Source organism: Symphalangus syndactylus, chromosome 13 (genome assembly GCF_028878055.3).
Source record: "Symphalangus syndactylus isolate Jambi chromosome 13, NHGRI_mSymSyn1-v2.1_pri, whole genome shotgun sequence".
Classification (NCBI taxonomy): domain Eukaryota; kingdom Metazoa; phylum Chordata; class Mammalia; order Primates; family Hylobatidae; genus Symphalangus; species Symphalangus syndactylus.
In genome coordinates this window covers 124,661,436-124,681,750 of record NC_072435.2, presented here as the reverse complement: position 1 = coordinate 124,681,750, position 20,315 = coordinate 124,661,436, and the positions used below count along the sequence as shown (strand labels likewise).

The following is a 20,315-nucleotide window of genomic DNA, read 5'->3' as shown; positions in this document are numbered from 1 at the left end:
ACAGAAGTGGAACACTGTCCCCATTTGATGGTGTCTAAGTCATAAACTCGGCTTTCTTCCAAATCCTCTCATGATTGGCAGTTGTTTACAGAATGGCTGAGCCCTTGAGTGCATTTAGACATCGGGAGAGACAGGACAGAGAAACACAGAGAGGGACACTTTCTTCACAAAATCCAAATCCAGCAGGTCATTAGACTCTGTAAGCTATTTTTCCATATATTTTTAAAATCAAGGAATTTGCACCAAATACTGAGTCAGAAACCTATTATAGTTGACTGTACTATCCATGACCAGCCTGCGGCCTGTTAGGAATGGGGTTGCACAGCGGCAGGCAAGTGAGCAAAGCTCCATCTGTATTTATAGCCACTCCCCATTGTTCACATTACCATGATCCACCTCCAGTCAGATCAGCAGCAGTATTAGATTCTCACAGAAGCATGGACCTCATTGTGAACTGCACACGCAGGGTATCTAGGTTGTGTGTTCCTTATGAGAAGCTAATGCGTGATCATCTGTCACTGTCTCCCATCACGCCTAGACAGGACCATCTAGTTTCAGGAAAACAAGCTCAGCACTCCCAGTGATTGCACATTATGGTGAGTTGTAGAATTATTTCATCATATGTTACAATGTAATAATAATAAAGTGGACAATAAATGCAATGCACTTGAATCATCCCCAAACCACATCCACCCCCAACCCCAGTCCATGGAAAAGTTATCTTCCATGAAACCGGTCCCTGCTGCCAAAAAGTTTGGGGACCACTGAATTATACTGCTTGGCACCCCAATCTCTGGATTCTTGTAAACATCTGGCTATTAACCTTTCTACCATATTTTTATATTAGATGGTAAAATGAAAATACAGATGCTAAGGACAACAATCTGTTTTCAATGAAACATGACTGTTCTACTAGTTGAAGCTTTCCAAAATGCTTAGGGTGATTTCAAAGACCTCTAATGAAAAAGGCATGACTACGGTTGTTTTTCTTCTTCTTCTTTTCTAAGGAGAAAGCTTTTGAAACTTTTGTAATTTAGCAGAATGATGTTATATTTTAGGAGGACAATTCTCTCAGCCTAAATTTTTAAGGACTATTTATGAGTCTGAAAGAAGAAGTAAATTATAAAATAATCTCTTTAAAATAGATTGTGGCCACAGAGGCAGATGAAGTCGTTCCTTTTAATAAACCCCTCCCCCTTTTTTGTATTTATTTTTCCCAGAAATTCCTTTACTCTACAAAGATTCTCTTATAAATTACTTGCAGTCTCTTGGATGTGGTTTTTATCCTGAAAAATTGTTGAGGCTGAATAGCCCTTAGGTCACGTTCTCAGTGACTTTTGATCCTACCTTCTTCATTAGAGACGACTCTAACATCATGCAACACTTTCCATGAGAACGCATTAATGCTCACACCTGTAATCCCAGCACTTGGGGAGGCCAAGGAGGGTGGATCACAAGGTCGGGAGTTTGAGACCAGCCTGGCCAAGATGGCGAAACCCCATCTCTACTAAAAATACAAAAATTAGCTGGCGTAGTGGTGGGCACCTGTAATCCCAGCTACTCAGGAGGCTGAGGCAGGAGAATCGCTTAAATCTGGGAGGCGGAGGTTGCGGTAAGCCAAGATCATGCCACTGCACTCTAGCCTGGGAGACAGAGCAAGACTCTGTCTCAAAAAAAAAAAAGGGAATGCATTCTAATACTAATTGTGAAGCACCCCTGGAAGGTAACCCCAGCCCCCAAAACACAGCCTGAAACAATTATTCTAATAAAAATTTGTAGAATGAATGAATGAATGGTTATATAGACACTGTCAAACAGGATAAAATAAACCCCACAGGAAAATGGGAATATTTCCACATTTCCTGCTGGAGATTCAGTTCTGTACCTCAAAACAGAATGGCTTGGAGAGTCAGACAGTCAGAGGTTGACTTTCTTTCATTGAGCTTAGGGGCTGAAAATCTCGACTGTGCATAGGATATGATATGCAGGGCTGTACATATGCGATCAGCTGTGCCATGCGTGTGGGGAGTTTTCAAGGAGAATGTTGACTATACGAGATTTTGGGTTTAAATGCTACCTCTAGAACCTACACTCTGCACAAGATGGACTTCCATTTTATCTCATTTTTAATGTCAATTCTTGATTTGTTTTAGTTAAGCTCTGACTCATGGATCCCTTCAGAAAAGATTTCTATTTCCCAAGACCCTCCAACGGGAACAATTTACTTGGTCATTCAGGGTAGTCATAAAAACATTTACAAGGGCCAAAATTAGGCCAGGTTCAGTGGCTCACACCTGTAATCCCAGCAATTTGGAAGGCCAAGGCAGGAGGATCATTTCAGGTCAGGAGTTCGAAGCCAGCTTGGCCAACACAGTGAAACCCTGTCTCTACCAAAAAATACACAAAAATTAGCTGATCATGGTGGTGCACACCTGTAGTCGCAGCTACTCGGGAGGCTGAGGCAGGAGAATCACTTAAACTCAGGAGGTGGAGGTTGCAGTGAGCTGAGATCATGCCATTGAACTCCAGCCTGGGTGAGAGAGTGAGACTCTGTATAAAAAAAAAAAAAAGAAGGGCCAAAATTATATATAGTCGATACATTTAATTGTGTTGTGTTTTCCAGGATTGTGTCTCACCTAACACGGAGGGACATCTTAGGAGACTCAGATGAAAACCCAGGCACTCTTTCACTCTGAGTTTTTAATTTAGGAGCTGCAGGGTTTGAAGCAGTAATCAATAGAAGCAATTGGCTGAGGACTCATTTTACAAATGAGTATCTTGGGGAGGAAAAGTGAGCTGTGTCACAGTGGACTCAAACGCTAAATTAAAACCTGCTGGAAAACAGTTTTCTTGGCATTAAAATGTATTTAGTGATTAATAAAAAGTAGGATGCCTGTAACTGCTGCAGACACTAAAACCAGTTTATCTCAATAGTAGCTGCAACTTCAAGCTGCCCCTAAAATATGCATTCTCCCCTTGTTTGTCATAGATCCCAGCTTTTCAACCAGGCACACGGCTGCTCAGAATACCCTGCATTTCTGAGACTCCCTTGCAGCTAGGTGTGGCCATGGGATGTAAGTGGAGGTGGAGATTGTCCTGAAAGGAAGGAGAGAGATGTCTTCATTCCTGCCTTCCATTTTCCTGCAGCCTGGAATTCAGGCATGATGCTGCAGCACGGGTGGCCACCTTGCACCATGAGGTAGAGACAGCCACAAACTGAGGATGGAAGAACAGGATAGAAGGAGCCTGGATCTTTGCCCCATACCTGCTCAGTGAATCTCTTGAAAGAGAGAAAATATGCATCCTCTTTTTCTTAAGCCACTGTTTATTATGGATCTTAAGTCTGTTTTAACCACATGTCATCCTGATACCCTCCCACTCCATAGCAGTGTCAAGTTGGTCCCTCTTGCTGACTCTTAGGTATGTAAAATGTTTAAAATACTAACAGGATGTAAATACATTGAAAAGTAAAATTGCAAATGTTGTAAAAGATGCAGGATTTGCTGAAACTGGTGAAATGGATGTTGGAGAATTACAGATTTAACCTTATATAAGACAGAAATAATCCAAATTATTTTCATAATTTTGGGCTTCATTTTTCAGTATGAAGTCACAATCCAATCTTTTCTTAGATTGTCCTTGTTTCCCATGAAGCTCTGGTCCCTGTTCGAATGGATGATGTTAAGTCAGCAGTTGTCAGCTTCTGCTGCACACTGGGTCACTGGGGTGTTTCGGGCCTGGGTCTCCCCTGAGAGTCTGATGCCTTTGGTCAGGGATGCCACCTGAGCATCTAGATTTCCCAAAGACAAGACTGGGAGCCACTGTTTCAAGTGGCCCTGCCGGTACGGCTGATCCCAGGTAGAGAGATCTTCAGTCACATCATTCCCACATCAGCTCCTACCACTGACTGACCCTTTAAAGTGAAATTAGAATCAGAGAGGGGAAGTGAGGGTGGGGACTGGGGAGATGCAAGGAAGCAAAAAAAAAAAGGAGGGAGGGAGGGAGGGGAGGAAGGAAAAGACAAATGTTTCTTCATCAGAAAATGGATAAGCAGAGCTAGCTCTGCCGTCTCATAAGAAGCTCCAGATAAATGCTAAAGAAGGCAAGTTCAACCACAAGGGACCCTTCAAGGGAAGAGGTCCTGTAGCTCCACGCAAAGTACTACTGCAGAGGCCAAAAGAGGAAGGCAATTAACACATGACACCAAGACACCTGCTGCAAGCTCAAATGTTTTCAAAATTCCATCCTTAACGGTACACAGGGAGTGCAGTCTTTACCACACTTTCCAGATCTGCAGGGCTGGCAAGGGGTCCGGCTGGGCCCACACAATCCCATTGACAAGGGGAGCCTATGCAGTCCGGTTTTTTAAACTTTAAGAGGCACAATGAACCTTTGAAGGTGGAAAAGGCACTCTGTCTTACTGCTTCACTGTGAGAGTGTGGGAAGGGGCTGAAGAGTGGTATTTAAGGAGAAGCTGTAAGCCTCAACTCATCACTCGGACCTTCAGCCGAGTGTCAGCAATGCCTCTCTGCTACATGACAGTAAGTTATTAGATATATATATACACATGTATATGTGTATATATGTATGTATACATAATGTGTATACATACATATATGCATATCTTATATTGTGTGTATCTATAGTGTGTATATATGTATACATACAAATACATATATATGTATATATACATATATGTGTGTTTATATACACACACACATATGTATATATAGTTTGTGCTTTGTTTTTGTTTTTGTTTGAGACAGTCTTGCTCTGTCACCCAGGCTGGAGTGATGTGGCATGATCTCGGCTCACTGCAATCTCCACCTCCCAGGTTCAAGCAATTCTCCTGCCTCAGCCTCCCTAGTAGCTGGTATTACAGGCATGTGCCACCATGCCTGGCTAATTTTTGTGTTTTTAGTAGACACAGCGTTTTGAACCATGTTGGCTAGGCTGGTCTTGAACTCCTGGCCTCAAGTGATCCGCCCGCCTCGGCCTCCCAAAGTGCTGGGATTACAAGTGTGAGCCACCACACCTGGCTTAGTGTTATTTTTATTGAAAGTATTTCCCTCAATATGTAAAGGTTATAGTATCTCAATTTTATCCTGAAATGTATTTTTGAGTCATTCAAACCTGTACATCAGCAAACTAAAAACTACACACAAAATGTTTGAACATTTTACCCAAAGGAAAAGAAATCATTATATCCAAAAGACACCTGTGCTTATATGTTTATTGCAGCACTATTCACAATAGCAAAGATCCAGAATCAACCTAAGTGTCCATCAATGGAGGACTCGATAAAGAAAATGTGGGGGCTGGGCACGGTGGCTCACGCCTGTAATCCCAACACTTTGGGAGGTCAAGGTGGGTAGATCACCTGAGGTCGGGAGTTCGAGACCATCCTGGCCAACATGGAGAAACCCCGTCTGTACTAAAAATACAAAATTAGCCAGGCATGGTGGCACGTGCCTGTAGTCCCAGCTACTTGGGAGGCTGAGGCAGGAGAATCGCTTGAAGCCGGGAGGCAGATTGAGGTGAGCCGAGATTGTGCCATTGCACTCCAGCATGGGCAACAAGAGCAAAACTCTGTCCCCCGCCCAAAAAAATGTGGAATATATACACACAATGAATACTATTCAGCCATGAAAAGGAATAAAATCATGTCTTTTACAGCAACATGGATGGAAGTGGAGGTCATTATTATATTGAGTGATACAACTTACAAACAGAAAGACAAATATTGCAAATTTTGCCTTGTAAGTGGGAGCTAAATAATGTGTACACATGGAAGCAGAGTGTGGAATGCTGGGCCTTCGAGGGCTCAGAGGGAGGAGGGGAGGATGAAGGCTGCTTGGCGGGCACGATGTACACTGCCCAGTGATAGATGCCTCGAAGACCCTGACCTCACCACCATGCAATATATCAACAGAGCACAAATGCATGTGTGCCCCATGAATATATACAAATAAAAATAAATACATGTTTAGGCTGGGCATGGTGGCTCACACATGTAATCTCAGCATTCTGGGAGGCCAAGGCGGGCGGGCCACTTGAGGTCAGGAGTTCGAGACCAGCCTGGCCAACATGGTGAAACCCCATCTCTACTAAAAATACAAATAAAAATACAAATACCATATAAAAATACAAATAAATAAATGTTTAGGCCCTGTGTGGTGGCAGTCGCCTGTAATCCCAGCTACTCAGGAGGCTGAGGCAGGAGAATCACTTGAACCCAGGAAGCAGAGGCTGCAGTGAGCTGAGATCGCACCACTGCACTCCAGCCTGGATGACAGAGCGAGACTGTCTCAAAAATAATAATAAAAATAAATAAATGTTTAAACATAAAGTGAACAAAGTGTGAAACTGACACCATGTAGAACCCTCATGGAAAAGCCCTGGTTTTACATCTATACTTGGGTATTAAAATAGTGGCTGCATTTTAACCCCCTCTTAACTAGATGCTTGAGTGTCTGTACTTCCTTTGAAGACGCGGGACCTGGCGGGTGGGGAAGGGGCCTGCTCCTTGCAGAACACTGCTCACGGTGGGAAGAAATAGAGGCTATTTTCATATGGCTAATGGTGACACACTTTATTAATTTAAAAACACGCCCTTCCTCCATAGTGCATGGGGCATGTGCACATTTTCCTACAAAGACATAAATAGTGATGTGGAGGTACAGTGGAGGTCAAGCATCTACAGGGTCATTCAAGGAGGAAAATATTCAAGCTTCCGGACGATCAGTGTTTTGTAAATAGCAGCATCATCAGATCTAAGACAACACTGGACCTGGCAGGGCCTTTTCTTTGGGTGGCATTAATTACTCCAGATTCAGACGAGGCCATTCTCTCCGGGCCCAGTATCTGCCTCTCTCTCCTCTGTCCCTACACCAAGACATGAAAGCCATAACCCTTGGGCCCCTCAGAGGGAAAAAACAAGGGTGGGGGGGAGGGGGGGCGACCGGAGGCATTGTTGAGCCGTTCTCTCACTGCTGGCAGCCTCTGCTGTTTCCAGTTAACTGCCTTTCTGGAAAGCTATTCTGTTACATGATGGAGGCAGCGGAATGAAACATCGAATTACACGGCACGAGATCCAAGCTAGTTGTTCTCATCCCCAGGGCATCAGAGTTTAAGAAGTTCAATTTGAGGCTACTTCTTTTAAAAACAAGATGTAGGTTGTGCCATTAAAAAAAATGATGGTTGAAAACATGAAAGCAGAAAGTTCACACATCCTAAAACTTGAAGCAAGGACAATGCTGGTGGCATCTTCTCCCTCGGCCTCCTAAGCGTCTAAACCCGCTTTCACCGAACGCTTCCCACAGCAACGCCCTGCCCTGGCTTTGCCTTCTCGCCTCCTCAAAGCAGACGGCTTTCTGCCCACAAGAGGTGGGAAGAAACACCGCATTCCCCATTGTTGTAAGGAATCCACAGGCATGCAACAATTTCAGTATTCAGTGGAGGTTCTCCCAGGCAAATTCCACTAGCAGAGGACAAGGAAGACTGCACGTCCTCATGTGCCATGGATGGCATGGATGGCATGGATAGGGCGAGGCCACCATTACCATGATGGCGGGGCTGGCCCCGGACTGACCTCGCTGTGTGGCTGCAAAGCCCTGCAGACCCGAGCTCCATCCTGCCAAGGGTTGGAGGCTGGTGACCCTTCCAACACCCATCCCTGGGTCCCTGATGTGGGAAGGGGAAGGGCCCATCCTGGACCCAAAGCCCCAGGCCTCCCTCTCAGGAGGAGGCCTGCACACAAGCGTTTTGCAGGCCACGCGTGGCATGGCGCTTGCTCCTCCCTGGTTTTCCACTCAAATTCAGCCAAGAGTTGGGCGGGGCCTAAGAGCAGCCTGGCCACTTTTCTAAAAAGCACAACTTTCAATTCCACCATTGAAAAGTGAGATGTGCCGGGTGTGAGCTCACTCACAGCACTTTCTAGTGTTCAGAGAAGCCTCGGGCCACCCACGTGCCTGTCAGAGTCCTGAGATCACAAAAATCCTGCTAGGACTCGGCTCAGCTGACAGGTCTGTGTTTTGCTTTTGCCTTTCAAACTGGCAATGATGAGGAGAGGTTGGTCAGAAGGCAGGCGGAGGGAGTCTGAACCATGACTGCTTGAAAATAAGCCTCTATTGTCCACGCCAAAGCCCTAAAGCAGGTCATCAAATTCTCTCCCAAATTCCCTGAAAACCAGTTCCCCTTTCCCTGTCCCAGTCAACCCAGTCACTCATGCACCTTCAGGATTGGCTGGTGAACACAACTGGGACAGCATCTGAACGCACAGAAGGACATGGGACGAACGCAGTGGCTCTGGGGACTCACAATGAACACTTTCTAGGATTCCGCTGAGGCTGGTTTTATCTGAACTGCACTGGACCCACGTGACCCAGAACTCTGTCTCTCAGTGTCCATCCAGAGCCGTGTGTCCAAGAGCAGGTGTCTGATGAGGCGGGGCCCTCAATCTTCAGTGCTTCCTTCCAGCTTCCTGATGAGCTGTTGGTAGGTGTCTCTTTCCACCTGCCATGAATGATACATTCTCACGTGTTCCCTTCCGTTCACTACAATTTCCTTTTCTAATGCAGGGTCACTAACCAGTCTCTTTGCCAGATGAACAAACTCCTGCAAAAAAAGGAAGGAGAAGTAGACATAAATCACTGATGAAGGGAGATTTTGCAAATGTACCCAAGACCCTGTGTCTGCATTAGCTGCTGGTCTTGCGTTTGTCTGCCTCCTGGGCCTGGAGAGAGTGACTTTTAGGAGGGATGGGAGTTAATGCAAACACTGAGACTGAGTAGGAAATAATACATATGCACAGACACACACACACACCCATGCACACACCCATGCACACACACATGTACATACACGCACACATGCACACACATATGCACACACTTGCATGCACACACGCACACATATGCTGGGATGGACATCATGAAAAATACTGGAGCCACCAACTCCCTTCTCTAGATCAACAAGACCAGCTGTCTTCCCAAGGACTCTCAGATCCACAATTTCTTCCCTCTCATGAGTGGAGCCTCAGATGTGAACCTAGGTCTTACCCCAGAGTCTAAGCCCCACACGATATGACCCCCAGCCCATTTCTTTTCCTCTGTGTTGTTCTGTCCTCTTCCCTGGGTGCAGAGCCAAGCCTGTCTTCACAATATGGGCGGTGTCTGCTGTAGTGGAAAGCACTAGTGCTTCAGAGCCAGATCTGGGTTCAAAGTCTTCTGAATGACCTACCTTTGCTGTGTGCCTTGGGCAAGCTAGTGAGCCTCTCTGAGCACCACATTTCCCATCTGTAGAGGAGTGATGGGTACTTAATCGGTAAACCCAGCCTTACCCCAAGTCCCAGGGGTTCCCAGCATGAAGAAAGGAGGGAGGGGGATTTAACAGCCCTTTGCTTTTCTGGCCTTTCCTTCTGCAGCTCAGCTTCGGGCTGTGTTTCCGTTTATGCTCATTACTGAAGAAGGCTTGCAGACCCTTGGCACAGCAATGAAAGAATGCTCCTGCTGACCTGGTTTTAATATCAAAGCCCTTCAGGATTGGAAAAAAAATTAGAAGTATTTTCACTGTTAAAGGGTATTCAGGGAGAGGAGGGGACCAGTCATTACTCTCCATGCGCACATGTAAGTCAACAGCAGAGTTCTTGACACAGGAGGCCTGGGTTTAAATTCACACCCTATCCTTCATGTGAGCGGCAGTGGGTCAATTTCTCACCCTCCCCGAGCCTCAGCTCCTCAACTGTCAATCAGGGGTAATCACATACCTCTTTCCTAGGGTGTTGAGAGGATAGCAAATGAGTCACTACAAACAAAGAATTTTGAGCAAAGCCCGGCACATACTTAGCTCTCATTACCATGGTTATTCGCCCACGGCCCACGTAAATTCCAAGAAGGCAGCAATGCCTAAGATCAATATCAGTGCTTTTGCTGTTTAAAAGGCACATAAACATATGCTCAAAATTATTGTTAATTAAATGTTGAATGCCTTTTATAGCTGGCAATATAAATAGCAACATTTATGGTACAGTAGAATTATATGTTTATAGATTATGTTTATACCTTATAGTAAATTGGTGGTCATTTTCTAATAAAAATATAATATGTTTATTCCCGTTTCAGGGCAGAACAACATTCTTATTAAAATCATTTGAGATGCTTATAGCTGGGTATATTATTTTATGATGCTGGTCGTATCTTTGATTTATCTGACGTGGAGACTTTGGTGGAAACCCAACCCCCTCCTTCCCCGCTCTGCTTATTATTCCTCCAGAATGCATGGCCCTTTTACAACCAAATCCTGAATGACAGAGTTCCTAGGAACAGGTTGTGAGAAAACACACTCTTCTTTTCTCTCCGCATGGAAAAGTGAACGAAAAAACATAAACTTAGATAAAGCGAGAGAGAGGGGGGTTATGAGTAGGCAACATCTTGGCTGCGGGCTTAATAAAACCCTGGATGAGTGACAGACAGAAAGGAAAGGAAAACCATTAGCAAAAGCAAAAATCTCTCTTGAATCATAAGTCACTCCCTGAGGCTCTGGGATTCTTTCCTTCTGGACTAAAAGCTCCTATGTGGCTGTATCGGGAATCTGCTGGACACGCGCCTGTGGACATGAGAAATCCATGTGGACACAGACCCTGTCGTTTGCTTACTAGCGAAGATGGTTTGCAAAGGTGGCCACACCCTCTGTCCCTGTACACAAGGCTCTTTGCGATATGACACTGCCACTCTCCCCGTTGAGTGGGTGTGGTCTATTCCCCACCCCGCCCCCGATGAATCTGACTTGGTCGGGTAATTTGCTTTGTCTGACAGGATATATCAGAAGGGATGCTGTCCGCCATCCACGCAAAGCTTCAAAAGCCCTTATAGCTTCCATGCCCCGCCCCCCGCCCCCGGCCCTGGAGACCACCAGGTAAAGCAAAGCCTGGGCTAGCCTGCTGGGGGAAGGGAGGCCACGTGAACAGGGGCACTGAGCAGTGACCAGCACCATGAGTGAGGCCGTCTCGGACCATCCAGCTCCAGGCTAGCTGCCAGAAGACTCTCGCTGGACCAGTGGCCCCAGGCCACTCCCCAAACCAGCAGAAGCACCACCCCACGAACCCAGCTCAAACTGCAGACTCGGCAAACTGCAAACAAATCAAATGGTGGTACTTGTAAGGCACTGACTTTTGGGATTCTTAGTTACACAGTGATGCATAACTGACGCTCTCGCCAGGCACTCAGCTCCTCCTCTTCAACAAGAGAATTGTGAATGTCTGAAGTTCTACCCCTTTGCAACATGGTCTGGGAAGAAGACCCTGTCTCCACTTCCAAAAGTTGGTCCTGATTTGTCCGAGCCTGTTGTGGGGTGGCAGACACACCCTGGGCTGACCCCAGGCACCCCCGCCTGTGACGTGAGTGTGGGTGGACTCGCCTCCAACCAACAGAATAAGGCAAAGGTCGGGGGATGTGGCTCCCTCGACAGGGTGGTGTCACACATGGCTTCATCTCAGCAGAGCGGAGCAGGGGACACCCCATGCTGCCAGGCCGAGGGGCAAGAAACCACAAACATTCCCGACTTATGATGGTTCAGCTTAAGGTTTTTCAGTTTTCCAATGGTGTGCGAGTGAGATGCATTCAGTAGAAACTGTACTTCAGGCACCCATACAATCATTCTATTTTTACTCTCAGTGCAGTAGTTGATAAATTGAGATATGCAAAACTGTACTATAATACAGGCTTTGTGTTGGTTGACTTTGCCCAACTATAGGTTAGTGCAAGTGTTCTGAGCACTGTGGAGGTAGGCTGGGCTAAGCCGAGATGCTCCGGAGCTTGGTGTATTAAGTACATTTTCTCTTCTTTTTTTTTTTTTATTTTTGAGACAGAGTCTCGCTCTGTTACCCAGGCTGGAGTAGAGTGGTGCAATCACAGCTCACTGCAGCCTCAGCCTCCTGGGCTCAAGAGATCCTCCCGCCTCAGCCTCCCAAGTAGCTGGAAATATAGGCACATGCCCCTTATCTGGATAATTTGTGTATTTTTTCTGGAGACAGGGTTTCACTGTGTTGCCCAGGCTGTTAAATGCATTTTCAGCTTCCAGTGGGTTTATTGAGATGTAACCCCATCACACATCCAGGGGCATCTGTCCTGGCAGCTTCTAAGAGCTGAGGGTGGCCCCTGGCCAACAACCAGTGAGAGAACAAGGGCCTTAGTCCCACAGTCACAAGAAACTGAACCCTGCCACCAACCGTGCTCTAGATGAGAATGTGGCCCAGCCACCCAGAGGGACTGGTGGGATGTGAGGCCCCGAGCCGAGGACCCACCTGGGCTGTGCCCAGAGCCTGGACTCACAGAAACTGCCAGACGGCAGGTGGGCGTGGCTTCAAGCTGCTGAGTTTGTGGTGATTTGTTACATGCAGTAGAGAATGCACTGTTATCCTGTTCTCCCCTGCCAATGTTTGACCCAAGTCTGGCCACTGAGACTGTCAGAGGCGTTTGAACCATAGGAACTCCATCTTGAATAGCAGCTGGGTAAACTGAGGCTGAGACCTGCTGGGCTGCATTCCCAGACAGTGAAGGCATTCTAAGTCACAGGATGAGATAGGAGGTCGGCACAAGACACAGGTCACAAAGACCTTGCTGATGAAACAGTTTGCAGTAAAGAAGCCAGCGGAAACCCACCAAAACCAAGAGGACCATGAGCATGACCTCCGGTTGTCCTCACTGCTACACTCCCGCCAGCCCCATGACAGTTTACAAATGCCATGGCAACGTCAGGAAATTGCCCTATATGGTCTAAACAGGGGAGGCGTGAATAATCCACCCCTTGTTTAACATATCATCAAGAAATACCATAAAAATGGGCAAACAGCAGCCCTCGGGGTGCTCTGTCTACGGAGAAGCCATTCTTTATTCCTTCACTTTCCTAATAAACTCGCTTTCACTTTACGGACTCGCCCTGAATTGTTTCTTGCAACAGATCCAAGAACCCTCTCTTGGGGTCTGGATCGGGACCCCTTTCCCGTAACAAGATGGGAGGGAGAGATCAGCAGTCAGTGTCTTCTGGAAAAAGTGGTTTCCTCCTTCTAAGAAGAGAACACTAGGAACGACGGCCCCGTCCAGCCTCTGAGGCCACCCAGGTCGCATGGGGAGCCCGGATCCACTGCAGCAATCCCCACCGACCTCAGGACGATGCCGCCGCACACAGGAAGGCAGGGCCAGACACACGGGGGAGGACAGCCGTGCCCGTCCTGACATGCCACACCGGACATCAGCCGCGGCTCTGGAATCTGACACCGGACACCACGTCAAGTGCACTAAAGAGCTACACAGCAGGACTTGTGGCCCTGAGTGTCCCTGAGACGGATCCTTCCAGCCCAGGTGCTGCAGGTTTCACACAGGTTTCAGCCAGGAGCTGCGGAAAAGCCGATTGGCTGACAGCCACACACACAGGCTGTAACCCTGGAGGAGGGGGTGTCCACTCAGGATCTTCCGCTTGGCTGTGCAGTGATCTACTCTTCAAAATTATTTATGAAAATAACTCACAGGCCGGGCGCGGGGGCTCATGCCTGTAAACCCAGCACTTTGGGAGGCTGAGGTGGGCAGATTACCTGAGGTCAGGAGTTCCAGACCAACCTGGCCAACATGGTTAAACCCTGCCTCTACTAAAAATACAAAAAAATTAGCTAGTCATGGTGGCGGGCACCAGTAATCCCAGCTACTCAGGAGGCTGAGGTAGGAGGGTCGCTTGAACCTGAGAGGCAGAGGTTGCAGTGAGCTGAGATAGCGCCATTCGTTGCACTCCAGCCTGGGCGACAAGAGCGAAACTCTGTCTCAAAAAAAAATAAAAGAAAATAAAATAAAAAAGAAAAGAACTCACAAGGCATTGCAGAAGGCAGACGCTAAAAACTCAAAGCAAAGCCAAGTACAGAAATTCCATCTCTCAAGAGAGTTTAAAACAAGCCTCACCTGTTCCTGATCAGCGGTGGGAAACGCAAATGCCTTCTGGGGCCCAGCAGGTGAAGCGGGAGGTGCACACAGCCACCACGGTAAATGCAGGCCTATGCTGGTTGCCGCATTTCTTTTCTTTTCCAAGAGAGGTCTAAGTTCTGGATATTTATGTAAAAGTGTTCCATGTTAAATAACAAGTAATTCAATATTTTAAGAATACAGCAAAGTAAACAAAACACATGTACAGACCAGATCTAGGTCCAGGGCCACAGGTGTGCCAACGCTGGCTCAGGTAATGCACTTGTGATGTTAAATAATAATAATAATGCAAAAGAGCATGGTTTTGTCTTTAGAGAGTAATTAATCAATTAGTAGATGACCGTCCTCAGAGCTTCTTCCTTTCTGAGGAGTCTGGAGCTGCTGGTGGAGCATTTCTCAATGAATCCTTTTGACCTGCTCCATCTCCCTGAGGTTTCACCAAGATCCAGAGGAAAAGAAGTGGTGCCCATTTTGTTTTCTTGTTTTGCTTTTGAGATGGAGTCTCTCTCTGTCGCCCAGGCTGGAGTGCAGCGGCGCGATCTCGGCTCACTGCAACCTCTGCCTCCCGGGGTCAAGTGATTCACCTGCCTCAGCCTCCCAAGCAGCTGGGATTACAGGCTTGTGCCACCATGCCCGACTAATTTTTGTATTTTCAGTAGAGACAGAGTTTTGCCATGTTGGCTAGGCTGGTCTTGAACTCCCGGCCTCAAGTGATCCACCTTCATTGGTCTCCCAAAGTGCTGGGATTACAGGTGTGAGCCACTGCGCCCAGCCAGTACCCGTTTTATAAAATGAATATTAGAACCTCATACAATCCTTCTCATGATGATGTCACCTCAAAGCCACAGAACAGAAGGGGAAAAAAAACTCCACGAGAAGCGAAAGCCTTGAGCAGGACGCATGCTGGCGCTGGCAGATTTAAAATGCTACGGTTTTAAAGAGCATTACATTCTGACAACCTTCAGCAAGTGATATATACTTATTTTTCCAAGATGAGCTACAGTCAATCACAGGAAAACTCTTGAATTTCAGGCTTGGTGTGTTAAATTAAACAGCCCCGAAGCTCCTCTCCCGCTGCTTCAAATACGACAGCTTATCGATGGGAGACGTTGACGAGGAAGTGTCTCAAGACTGGCACAGGCTGCCGTCATTAAAGATCTCGGGTTTTCCTCGGGGTTTTTTGGTTGGAGCCTTCGAGTTAATTAAGGCTTCGACGGTGGCTTTGCTTCTCAAACCTTGCTGTAAGACTCTCTAACGGAGCTCGTGAAACACACACGCCCCACATACCCGCCCTCTGTCCCCGAGATACTGATTGGGTGGGTGGAGGGTGGGGTTCAGGAATGTGCGTTTTCTAACAGTGCCCAACAGCGCCCCCAGGGGATTGCAGGAAGCCTGACAGGTCTAAGGCAACCTGCCGTGCCTGCCTCATTTTCCAAAAAGTATTTGGTCATAGGACAGATTTATTTTGTTGAAAACTGCAAGTTGTGAGGCTCCTCCTTCAAGACTTCAATGCCTAGAAGAGAAACATGCACCTGACTGTGGTACTTTTCTTGTACACGACACCATCCCTCTGGTCACATTTTATGGCACTATCCAAACTGTCAAACTGTCACCACTGACAACACATCAATGTGACCACGTCATCACCCCGACTGCCAGCGTATGCTGATCGTTCTCCCAGTGGCTCCTGCATCGGATAAAGTCAAGACCATGCAAAAGAACATGAAGCTCTTCTCTAATCTCTTCAGCATGAACCTTCCATCCACCTCTTAAAACACAGAGTAGTCATTGATTTATAGGAGAACTGATGTTCTTTCACCCTGAACATCATGGTTACCATTAGGGGCTCACTTTAAAATAAGTATCAAAAACAGCCATTAGGGGGCCAGGAGCTGTGGCTCACACCTGTAATCTCAGCACTTTGGGAGCCCGAGGCGGGTGGATCACTTGAGGTCAGGAGTTCGAGCCCAGCCTGGCTAACATGGCGAAACCCTGTCTCTACCAAAAAACGCAAAAATTAGCCTGGCGTGGTGGCACACGTCTGTAGTCCCAGCTACTCCAGAGGCTGAGGCGGGACTGATCACTTGAACCAGGGAGCTGGAGGTTGCAGTGAGCTGAGATAGCGCCACTGCACTCCAGCTTGGGTGACAGAGTGAGACCCTGTCTGAAAAGAAAAAAAAAAAAAAACAGCTATGGGCATCTACTGCAGATGGGGACTGAACAAGCCAACTGGGTAGGGTCAGAAATAACCTCTCAGTCAATGAGCCCTGTGCATAGCAATTGCTCAATACAGGGCCAGAGGACAAGGTGGTGGGGTGGGGACTCTGGCCCTTACTCACGATGCTTGACTTCCCCCGCCACCCCAGTCACGATGCTTGAGTCTGACGTCCATTCCAAGACCGACCCCCAGTGAATCTGCCAGTGGGCCCTCTGTAGGCACGCTGAGCCAGGGAGGCTCTGTGCTCAGGCCCTTTGCCGGGACAATGCCTGCGCGTGTATCTAACAGGCCACCCGCAGACATGGTGGGTGCTCAGGAGTGATGGAGCGTGGGAGTGTGTAGCATGCGGAAGGAGGTTTGCAGGTGCAGGTGCAGGGGGCGCACTAAGCAAAGGAGAGCCAGCAGGTGAGAAAGCTAATTCCTACCCGATTCATCTTCGCTGCTGGTGGAGGGGAGGACAGCCTCAATGAGGGGCAAATGCTTCTTTCTTCAACACTTCTTTAGCGAAGAGAGAGCCGGCCTCTGGCCAAGAGCCTCCAGTGGAGGTCAGGATCCAGCCAGAAATTAACAACAGCAGCCAACATGCATCCAGTGCTCAAAAATGTACACAGACTGAGGCTTCAGAATTCAGGACCTGGGGGATTTTAGTAATTCAGCTGCTATAGCCTTCTATTACATATTATCTCCAGCGAGGTCTAAGGCCATGACCGTCAACAACAGATCAGTGTTTCTTAATCAAAATGTATGAATAGTCCCGTGACGCACGACAAACACAGCCCTAGGTGACTTCACATCAGTTCAGACAGGAGTTTTGGCACCAAACTCACTAAAAAGAGTGGTCTTATGGGTGGTGAGACAGTAAAACTTCTCTTTCCCTTCTGGCATTTGCACAGCAGAGGTCGACTGTGCTGGTCAAAGGACAGCTGTTATTTGAGGAGGGAAAACAGTGCAAGACCTGGGTAACTAACAGCAGGGTCACTGACTGCTGGAGAACCTGTGTTTTATTCCTGCCATTCCCGGGGCTCTGTGGCTCATGAAATGCAGGATGCAGGGTTAGTGTGGCTCAAAGACATTGCTGTGGCTGAAGCAGGAGGGAGCAAGAGCCCTCGCCCTCTGTGAGCCGGGTGGGTCCACAGACATCCGTGTGAACAAGGACTCCGGCCATCAGCCAGGTACCTGCTAGTAAAAACGCACAGAGCTGGCAGGTGGGTCCCGATGGCAGGTTTTTCAAGCGCATGTTTTCCAAGCGCTTTTTGGATTTTGAAATTGCAGAAAAGGAACTAGGAATTTGGACTATTCCTATGCGCCCTCTCCCCCTCCATACACACAGATCAAGAGATGGGAGCCCAGGTCACCCAGGAACCCGCCTGAGGTTAACACACCACTGACCACTGCTGCACGTGGTGTGGAGCACAGATCACCAAGCACCCACCCTACACACACACCCTACACACACACACACCCTACACACACACACCCTACACACACACACACCCTACACACACACACACACACACCCTACACACACACACACCCTACACACACACACACACCCTACACACACACACACACACCCTACACACACACACACACACACCCTACACACACACACACATACACACACAGAGACAGGGGAAACCTGGGAGCCACCGATGAAGCTAAAAACAACTTCAGGAATATTTTCTGTGCTTCTCATTTGCTCACTTTCCAGACGATGGGCCGAGTAGAACACTAGCCATTTCCACACACCCGGCTGGCTGAAAGGTGCTTCTGCTGCTCTGGTGTGCTTTGGGGGTTGGTGGGGAGAAGGTGGGCATCTTGAAGGAAAGAAGAAGGTGAGAGGCAGGGAAGGGAGGGAAGAGAGGGCCTGGGAGACTTTCCTCTGGGCTTGTGTGACGGCTTGGCGGGTTAGAGCAGGAGGAAGTTGGAGGGAAAGAGCAGCCCATTAAAGTGTGGTGGTAAATCTGCCATTCGTTCTGATTATGCCTGGGGGAGAGGAAAGAAACACAAGCAGGCTGGGGCGGTAGCTCACGCTCGTCATCCCAACACTCTGGGAGGCCGAGGTGGGTGGATCACTTGAGGTCAGGAGATCGAGACCAGCCTGGCCAACATAGTGAAACCCCGTCTCTACCAAAAATACAAAAAAAAAAAAAAAATTAGCCAGGTGTGGTGGCACATGCCTGTAATCCCAGCTACTGGGGAGGCTGAGGCAGGAGAATTGCTTGAACCCAGGAGGCAGAGGTTACAATGAGCCAATATCATGCCACTGGACTCCAGCCTGGGCAACAGAGTGAGACTCCATCTCAAAAAAAAAAAAAAAAAAAGCCAACAAGCAAACAAACAAAATAGAAAAGACAAATACTTCATAATTGTACCTAGATGTGGATTCTTAAAAAGTCAAGTTCATAGAAAGAGAGTAGGAGGGTGGTTACCAGGGGCTGGGGGGCTGCAGGAGAGGAAATAAGGAAACATTGGTCAATGGTTCCAAAGTTTCAGTTAGGAGGGTCATATTCTGGAGACCTATGGGGCAGCCTGGTGACTCTAGTATACTTGAAAGTTGCTAAGTGAGTGGATCTTAAATATTCTCATTACAAAAAAAAGGTATGTGTGGGGATGGAAATGTTAATTCGCTCGATTTCATCATTGAACAGTGGATGCACATAGCAAAACACTAAGTGGTATACCATACACGTATACAATCTTCAAATTTGTCAATCAGACCTTAATAAAGCTGGAAAGCAGAGTATGAACCTCAGCTGCACCTTTTACCAGGTTCTGGGCCTTGAGGAAGTTAACTCCTCTGTGCCCAGTTTACTCATCTAGGAAATGGGGCTGATAACAGCACATTTGTCATTGTGCAGGTTAAACAAGATAATCCACATTTATATCTGCAGAGCGAGCATTCAACAGATGCTAGCCATCTTCCTTATGATGGGTCTTGTTTTCTGTGTTTTTTTTCTCCAAGAACACGTTAGCCTCAGTCTTTCGGGAGAAAGGAGGAGCACCCAGTCATACAATTGCTCCCCGGTTCTTCCCAGGCTGCAATTCCCAGCATCCCTAGCAGCGGGCACAATGTGACCAGGGTCCAGCCAAGAGAGCATGAGTGGAGAGGGGCGTGTGCTCCCTCCAGCCCAGGTCACACATACCTCCCATGGTAGACCCTGTCTTCTCTCTCCCCAGCAGCTACCTACACGTGGAGCTGGAGCCAGGCCACGGAAGGAGCTTGGGCTCTGAGTGACCACATGGGCGGTGGTCACAGACCAAAACAACCAGCTCTGGCCTCCAGAAGAGCAAGAAATAATGTCTCCCAATGCTGCCCTCCTGAGGTGATGGGGTCCATTAGAGCAGCTGCCACTTCCTGTTGGCACCCTGGTCGTCTCATGGCTTTGCTCTGCATGCAGCCCAGTTCCGCTGCAGTCCAAGATCTCCAAGGGACAGCTTGCTTATTCAGACATGTGGTAGCGACACTTGAGAGGGAGCCTTGACGTGTGCGACAGAGATTCAGGGAAAACCACAGAGACCACACTCCTGTATAAAGTGCAAACAATGGATTCTCCCGGCAAAACCAAAAGAAGGTTGAGCTCACTAATGCGGAACGATGAGGGCAGTGGCACACAGGAAGGGAGAGAGGAGGGGAGGGAGGGAGAGAGGAAGGGAAGGAGGAAGGGACAGAGGGAGAAAGGGAGCAAAGAAGGGAGGAAGGGAGGAAGTTAGGGAGGGAGGGAGAGAGGAAAGGAGGGAGAGAAGAAAGGAGGGAAGAAGGAAGGGAGAAAGGGAGGGAGAGAGGAGGCAAGGGAGGAAGGGAGGGAGGTAGACAGGGAGGAAGGAAGAGAGGAAGGGAGAGGAGAGAGAAAAGGACAGAAGGAGAGAGGGAGGGAGGGAGGGAGGTAGAGAGAAGGAGGGAGGGAGGTAGAAGGAGGGATGGAGGGAGAGAGGAAGGGAGGGAGAGGAACGGAGGGAGGAGGGGAGGAAGGGAGGAAGGGAAGAAGGAAGTCAGGAGGGAAGAAGGGAGAAAAGAAGGAAGGAGGGAGGGAGAAGAAATCAAAGAAAATGGGAGCAAAGAACAGATGAAGAAAAGGAGGGAGGAAGAAAGGAGGTAGATGAAGGAAGGAAGGAAAAAGGGAGGGAGG

The 20,315-nt window shown here is 47.9% G+C and overlaps 1 protein-coding gene across 4 annotated transcripts in view; it reads right to left on the bottom strand.

Moving 5' to 3' along the window:
- Window positions 1-6,565: 6,565 nt before the first annotated feature.
- The window catches only part of GLT1D1 (glycosyltransferase 1 domain containing 1), a 133,765-nt gene continuing 120,015 nt past the window's right edge, over window positions 6,566-20,315 (bottom strand). For all 4 annotated transcript variants that reach the window (XM_055237234.2, XM_055237236.2, XM_055237237.2 and 1 more), the window contains one exon: window positions 6,566-8,616. In XM_055237234.2, the coding sequence (XP_055093209.1) occupies window positions 8,455-8,616 (162 nt within the window). In that variant the 3' untranslated portion in view covers window positions 6,566-8,454. The remainder of the gene's footprint in view (window positions 8,617-20,315) is intronic.